The sequence below is a fragment of the Dermacentor variabilis genome, chromosome 4 (genome assembly GCF_050947875.1).
Source record: "Dermacentor variabilis isolate Ectoservices chromosome 4, ASM5094787v1, whole genome shotgun sequence".
NCBI lineage: Eukaryota > Metazoa > Arthropoda > Arachnida > Ixodida > Ixodidae > Dermacentor > Dermacentor variabilis.
The window spans coordinates 72,118,090-72,126,221 of record NC_134571.1 but is presented as its reverse complement, the minus strand read 5'-3'; the positions used below and the strand labels follow the sequence as shown (position 1 = coordinate 72,126,221).

At 43.7% G+C, this 8,132-nt stretch overlaps 1 protein-coding gene across 1 annotated transcript; it reads left to right on the top strand.

Annotated features, from left to right (window-relative positions):
- Positions 1-3,456: 3,456 nt before the first annotated feature.
- Positions 3,457-5,510, top strand: HemK2 (HemK methyltransferase 2). Its single transcript, XM_075689448.1, has 6 exons — positions 3,457-3,628; positions 3,682-3,768; positions 3,845-3,935; positions 4,058-4,141; positions 5,123-5,267; positions 5,369-5,510. Exons 1-6 carry the CDS (start codon positions 3,504-3,506, stop codon positions 5,485-5,487), a joined length of 651 nt encoding a protein of 216 aa, XP_075545563.1. The 5' UTR covers positions 3,457-3,503; the 3' UTR covers positions 5,488-5,510.
- Positions 5,511-8,132: the final 2,622 nt, after the last annotated feature.

The following is an 8,132-nucleotide window of genomic DNA, read 5'->3' as shown; positions in this document are numbered from 1 at the left end:
CTTTCTTTCACAACCTTCCCAACTTGTTAAGTGCGGTAATACTGGACTCTGTAGTATAAGCGACAAGGTACGGACCGAGCCTCGCCAAGAAAGCTGGCATATGGAAAGAGACGCATTGGAGTCAAGGGACTTGCATTAAAGTTCATCGACGGCCTCGTTTTACAGACTCTAAGACAAAAAGGGTGCGATAGGAACTCCTTTTGCGGAAATAACTGTTTGTCCCTTAGTTGAGTCGATAACTATTCGACACTTCTCGTCCCCCGTGCACGATTTGCTTCCGCCTTTGTACAGCCAAAAGTGGAGTAAAGGCATCGGGGAGCTGAGAATTATCAAGTATAGACTCTCAAGAACTCCCGAACACGAGTATTGCCAGAATCATACCAGCAGCGCGTTGCCGAGTGAATGCCGCACTACGTAAGTTTGACGACGTTAAGCAAAATAAAAAAGTTCGGCAGAGACACTTAAGACAGCTTACGTGTGGGAATCCGAAATAATTGTAGTCGCTTTGGGGAAAGCTTTCGCTTAGGTATTCATCCGTATGACGTCCTGCACGTTGTAAACTTGCGCGGCCTTCCTTTTTTGTTCCCTTACTTCGTCTTCTGCGGCGTGCTTTCCTGGGCGACCACGTTTCACAGATGACGCGGAGGTAGGCGCGCTTCGGAGTGCATCCCAGTAGACACAGCACGGATAGAATCCCAAGAGAAAATGACGCGCGGGAGGCAGCGACGCGATGTGTGCAATAACGAGCGCACTAGGCACGCCTCATTTTATACACTCATCATTTGGCGTCGAGCGTGCATCGCAGAAGAGACGGCACCGATGAAATCCGAACAGCAACAGACACGTGCGACGCAGTGACCGAAGCAGTGACGTGACGCGTGCAATGACGCACGCATTAGGCACAACTTTAGTCAACCGTAACCGTGGCACCGTACGTTGTGGCGTCGGTGAAGCGTACTCGTGTGGCACCCCAGAGACCCGAGCTCGGTTCCCACTCACACGGAAATGTTCCAAATTTCCTTTTCACTTCCATTTATAGACCTTGTTTACAGAAACCTGCCAGACAGATTTGACGTCAATCCGAACATTTTGGACGTGTTCTTAACTAGTCGCGCCGTGGGCCACTATTGGTACCATATTTCGGTCACGCCGACGACGACAACGCGGGATTTTCGCGTAATGGGGCATACAATGTTTTCGCATTAAAGTAAAATTAAACTGATCGGATATTGCAGTGCAACACACTGGAAAGCGAGCCTTTATGCTTGAATTAAAAATACTGAAACGTGACACAGCGGTCAACGCTGATTTCGGAGAGAGCGAAACTATGTCATCTTCCCCCGTGTTCCCGGATGCGATCGAGCTCTGATCTGCTCTGAAGTTAAATAAGACAAAGCAAAGCACTCACTGTAAAATATTTTGTGGTTTTCGCCTTCCGCGTCTGGGCAAATACGAAACCGGTGTATACGTGGAAGCTGCGTTGACTGACCGTCTGTTTCGAGCAACCAAAAGCACTGTCAAACGCTAACGGACTGCTTGGTGCGGTAACGCCTGTGTAGAAGGTCCGGCCCCGCAGCTCTCCCTTCATAGTCACAGAAAGTTGTCCACGAGTATAGTCAGGTATTCTCGTGCACAGCGCGCAAAATCGTGCGCTGCGCGAAACGAGACAAACGCAACAGCTTGCACACGAGACCATGACGAGACTGTCAGCGGAGGTGCACCGCACAGCAAAGAAGCGAGAAAATAAACATAAAATAAAATAAAAAGGCTGGCCCCGTGATGTATGCGTCACGCGATCCTCCAGCTCCGGTATGGGAGAAAGCAGCGAAGGAATTTCGATTGCGAAAAGGGGGTACAGTGTACTAGATGACGGCACTTCTAGTACACTGAACCCATGATTTCAGGAGGTGAGTGTCACCGCCAACATAGACGCTCTCCCCACTTGTTCCCGTTACAGTGTACCGTGTCATAGGTTCACGGCACTGAAATGTTTCTATCTCGGTTATTAATGAACCAATTTGAAAAATTCTTGCGGTAGAGCGCTCCCTATAGAGGGCTACGTAACAACTTCCAGCATATACGATCAAAATTTGCTATGTGGCCTTCAAATTACATCTTTTGCAAATATTAATGTAAATCCTACAACTTGATCCTGGGGTACAGTGACCTAGTATTCCAAGTCACTATACTTGAGGCAAAGAGGGCACTCAAGCCTGATGTTTCATATGACTATGCATATATATATATATATATATATATATATATATATATATTACGCGTGCGATGCTCTTCGCATCGCACGCGTAAAATACGAAGACATGGGATCGTTCCCCACCTGCGGCAAGTTATTTTTCTTCCGCTTTCATTGCCATTATTTTATAATTTATTTAATTCAATTAGCAAGCACAAGTAATTTCCCCTATGTTGCCCTTGGTGTTTGTTGGCTTCTTATGATATGGTCAATAAAAATCGGGCCCCTCGGTTAACCCCCTTTTTTCTCGTTCATATATAGGTACATAGAGATGAGAAATTCTTCAGGCTGCCTTTCAAACGTAAAGAGCTTGATGAAGGTAAACTGAACAAGTATATACTTTCAACAGTGTTGACCGGTGGACCGATCTTCATCCGGGTTTACAACAGGATTACATATTTTCTTGTAAACCCTGATGAAGATCGGTCCACCGGTCGAAACTATTTAAGTTAAGTACTTGTTCTGTTTACCTTGTAGCATAGCTTAAGTTCTTATATATATATATATATATATATATATATATATATATATATATATATATATATATATATATATATATATATATATATATATATATATATATATATATATATATATATCTTGCGGCTAAATCCCCCTAATAATAACAAAAACATTACGATCCTTCTAATACTATGCTTTACCATGCATCGAAATGACTAGGCGCTACGAAAAGCAATTTAATGAATTCACACTCACTTTCGTGCTCGATAATAAATTGCAATTCTGTCAAATGGAATAAAGTTGGACTTGTCTCCTTGCCAAGCAGAAACATGTACGTCCTTGTCGTGTAACACTCACACTTACTCACACACACGTGAAGAAAATATAACACAAGGATAGAGTTTAGCTCAAGGGCGAAATGTGAAAGCCGCACCTAATTGCAGGAGAGAAAACGCTGCCTCGATGTTCTATTCATTAGACACCACACATCGCAGCGAGTGGCCGATAATGGGAATAACAAAGGCTTATCTCCATGCCAGCCAATTTCGATGGGCATAAATAATGGCAATTAAAAACAATCGTTACAAAATACGCCACCTGCCTTCAGCGAGCAGACGACCGCAGGTGAGAGGTGCACGTGACGGAAGCGGCGCTCGCAGCACCACCATCAGTCAGTCATCTAAAGCTATAAACAAGCAAGCCGCCAAATCCAGCCACATCTCAAAAAGTGCTGCGTACTCTGGTGTAAACAAATCGCGGCGTGGAAGCGCGTTTCGCGTGGAGTCGATAAATGGAAACGCCGATTGTAACTCGTTTCAGTGAAAGCGAAGCAGCCAGCGTGTATGAGCCTGCCGAGGACAGTTTTCTTTTAATTGATGCTCTGGAAAAGGAGCTACCCGAAATTGTCAGGAGGAGGTAAAGACGACTTACACACATCGCATGGTTTGAGACGTCTGTTTCTGTTTCAGGCCGTCACTATGCGTCGAGGTTGGCTCCGGTTCAGGGATTGTTATTGCAGCCATAGCAAAAGCGTTAGGCCGCAGTTGTTGCTTCATGTAAGTGCAGATATTTGATCACTGGCAGCCTGTTCCGTTCAGTGAAACTACTAAACTTTTTTTTTCTTTTTTACAGAGCCACTGACATAAATGAAAGGGCTGCGGCAATGACGAAAAGAACTTGTGAAAGAAATGGAGCGGACGTTGACGTCGTTGTTAGCGATCTCGTAAGCAATAACTGCGTCTTTTCAGCTTATTTACCTTATGCCTAATATTTTCTTTCATGAATTTAGTACGTGCGCGAGCACGTTAACTGTGATCGTGCCTGATGTGGTGCCGGTTCCTCCAGGTAGGATGCCTTGCCGACCGCCTTGAAAAGAAAGTGGACCTTCTGGTTTTTAATCCGCCGTACGTTGTAACGCCGACCGAAGAGGTAATCATGTCGGTGCCGTCGCGCATATGTGAATTTGCCCTTTGTTATCAGCACTTCTTTAATGCGACGCAAGCAAAGTATAAATGGGCGACTTATGTGCTGCATAGCGGCCTGTTTCGGCCTGTTTCCCCTTTATGAGTGCAGTTATCAAGCAAGCTAAAACGATTTTTTTCCCGTAGCAATGCTGTACCAAAGTATGCTCATTCATGACCGCAGTTTCCTATGTCGAAAAATATGTCGAATATATGTATTTGCAGGGATTAGGAAAGCCATCTGAGCTGTATGTGTGGCCTACTGTTCAAGCGCTAGGGGGCCCTCACTCAAGATACTTGTTCGTTGGGTATACCTCTTTTCCCTGCTAAATGGCAGCCTTTCTTTCACTACGTGCCTGATCAGGATGTTTCGTCTGCCAAAGGCCCAATACAGCGCATTGAGTTTGCCCTTGCTTTGAAGGCGCAGCCGACTCTGACGCTTTCTATATAATTTCACAGCCTTGTTCACTGCATATACCATGTGATGTCGGCGGGGCTGCCATGGCGGCCTCGCCGACATCAGATGGCCGCCGAGGATGGGAATTTGTGGGGTACCCTGTATACCCCCACAAATTACAGCCAGTTCTGGTGCTTGCTTTGGCACTACATTTACGACCCTTTCCTTTCCACTCCTCAAAACACCCCGACATTCTTTCCCTTGCTCGCTCCCTTGAAGCTTGACACATTAGAAATAGTTAGTAATGTTAATAAATATTTTAAAAGCTTAATGTACTTGCAGCATCACATTGTGCCTATGCTATTTCTTCTAAAGACCACCGGTTGCGGGTGTTGTCATGAGTGGTGGGAAGATTAGGCACTATTGGAAAAATAGTGACAAGCAAGATCGCAACACAGTGCTATATAAGGCAGTACTGCCAAAACCAAGCAGCAATAACCACATGTTCCTTAGGCACAGCAAGGATCACAGTTACTACTGCATGTCCTCTAGGTGCATGGTGATCAGCTGCTGACTCGATCCTGGGCAGGCGGCACAAAAGGCCGCGAGGTCATGGACAGGCTGGCTCCATACGTGTCTCAATTACTGAGCAATCGTGGCTTGTATTTTCTACTTCTCATCAAGGAGAATGACCCTGGTATGTCTTCCATGTGTGCTTGATGCTCTCAGTGCTTCCTGGTGTCCTGAATGAATGCTGCTATACTGGACTTTTCCTTTTCTTCTATTTTCGTTTTTCAGATGATGTCTGCAAGTTGATGTCCAGACATGGCCTACAGGGAAAATGTGTTATTGCTAGGCGATGTGGAGCAGAACACCTTAGTGTCTTGCGATTTGAAAAGTGCATGAATAAATCTTGACAGTCCACATTGTTAACTTGGCAGCCTAGATGCTCAGCTGTAGTATTTTCTGGCTGCCTAACATTGCATGTGGGCAACATTCATACAACCATGTTAAGCTCTACCATGCAAAACAGCTTTTGCATCGACAGGCAGAGACTCATGTCATAGGTAGCAGCAGAGAGATTCATATTCATATCTGCTGGCTGGGAAGAACTATCTCGTGAAGAAACAAGCATAGTTCCTATTGTCTGGTCTCCCTCTTTTTTCACATCACTGCCAACTCTTGGCTGATGATTTAATACAAAAGCCCCTTCTGAGTGATTTATGCCATTCCATAACGGGTGCATGAGTCTGGCCTTAACATTGCTGTGGCTGGCAACTAATAAATACAATCGCAACTGTGAACACTTTTAAGATAGCTGATGTAATAAATTAAAGGTGCATTGCATGTTGCCATGGCACCTAGTGCTGTGCTGCTCATACAAAAGCCTAGAATGTGCTGAACATGACTGTGTTGCTGTTAGACAAAGCAACTAACAGTTTTGGAATGTTTGTAAATAATTAGTTAAGCCAATTCTTTTACAGTTAAAGTTGCGTTGCTACACACTTACCTCATCCACAGGAAATTAAAATCAGTCTGTTTGTTCATTTGAAAGCAATATTTCCAATTAGAATGACCCTTTATAAATGGGCTGCCCTCTTGGCAAGTAGTAGTTCCTCTACTTAGTAACATACAAACAATGTGGCAGTGCTGCTGTGAGGAATGCAATTAGCATGAAAATTAGTTGATCACAGAACTCAAATGACTGCTAGAAAGTACACAGTGACACAATCTGAGCATGTTTACTCAGCCAATAAGCATGTGCCAAAAGCATGAGTAATACACATGTGAAAAGTAAACATAAGCTTGAAATTCATAAACACACTTTTGATAGCAACAAACCCATTTACGCCTCTGTCACCCTAAGCACAGAAATTTACAACTTCCTTTAAATCTTGCACACCACTTCCATGCCACATTTACTCTCGTCTAATGAAAATACTTTGCCAGCTACATATTTCTGATACATTCAACTCTTTGCTGCAATCTCACTAAAGTTGATTCTGGATGACAGCTTATACAAAGCAAATATGGAAACTGTACATGCAGCCCGAAACGAAGTACATAAGATGTGCCTGACTAGTAACAGGTAAAAAATTTTTGCAATCTACTAAACACTCTAGTTTGAGAGATTAGCAGGGGGAAAAATCCAGCAGGTCCCACACCCTGTGGGAGTCAAATGTTATATGAACCAGTGTGCAGGGAGCCTCTCAAGTTAACGAAACGACCATGAGAGGACCAACACGTAGGTGGCCGTTTCATGACACATGTCATGACCTATCATTTATGTTCGTCATATACTCATGTCATACTATGCCAATTTGGTACAAACGAAGTTTACGAAACGACCATGAGAGCACCAAGATGGCAGCTGTTTCATTACCTCCATAATACACGTCATGATATTCATGTCGCAACCAATGTTTGTCACACATTCTTGTCATACTATGCCAATTTTGGTACATACCAAGATGTATATGGCTGTCTAATGCCCTACATGACATGTATGTCATGACATTCATGTCATAACCCAACATTTATGTTTGTCGTAAACTCTTGTCGTACTATGCCAATTGTGGTACATACCAAGTTAACGAAACGGCCATGAGAGCACCAAGACATAAGTGGCTGCTTCACGAGCTACTTGACATGCATGGCATGACCTATCATTTGTGTTCGTCACGCACCCTTGTCAAACTATGCCAACTGTGGTACATACCAATTTAACAAAACGACCATGAGAGCACCAAGACATAGGCTGCTGTTTCATGACCTACATGACACACAGGTCATGATTAATGTCATGATTGTTCATTTATGCTCGTCATACTCTCTTGTCCTACTATGCCAATTTTGTACATACCAAGACTAGGCGGTTGCTTCATGACCTACATGACATGCATGTCATGACCTATCATTTACGTTCGTTATACACACTTGTCATACTGTGCCAATTGTGGTACATACCAAGTTAGTGAAGCGACCATGACAGCACTAAGATGTAAGTGGCTGTTTCACGACCTGCTTCATGACCTACGTGATATTCATGTCATGACCGATCATTTAGGTTCGACACAAACTCGTCATGCTATGCCAACTTTGGTGCATACCAAGCTAATGAAACGACCACGAGAGCACCAAGACATAGGTGGCTAGATAGATACTGTCAAAGTGGCGTATGTTTGCCAAGAAAGGCTTCACATTTAAAAACGCTTTCTCTCCTGTAGAAAATATAGAAAAGGTTCAAAGCTGCTATACAATTTCTATTCTTGTGTGTACTTCACTTCTGTACCATACTGACCTTTCACAATGTGAAGCAAACTTTTAAAAGTGCTTTTCTATACTTCTAACATGATTTCTACATTGCAGCCGAAAATGCTGCTACTTATTAGCATGGTTATGTCACCTGAGTAATATTTATGTGTTTAGCACTTTCGCTATGAAAGACGAGCTGAGCTCATTAAATGTGTACCTGCAAAAAACTTGATGAGCCCTCCAGACGATTCCAGCTCATACATTGCTCTTTGCTTGTTGTAAACAACACCAGAGGGCACAAGAAGAC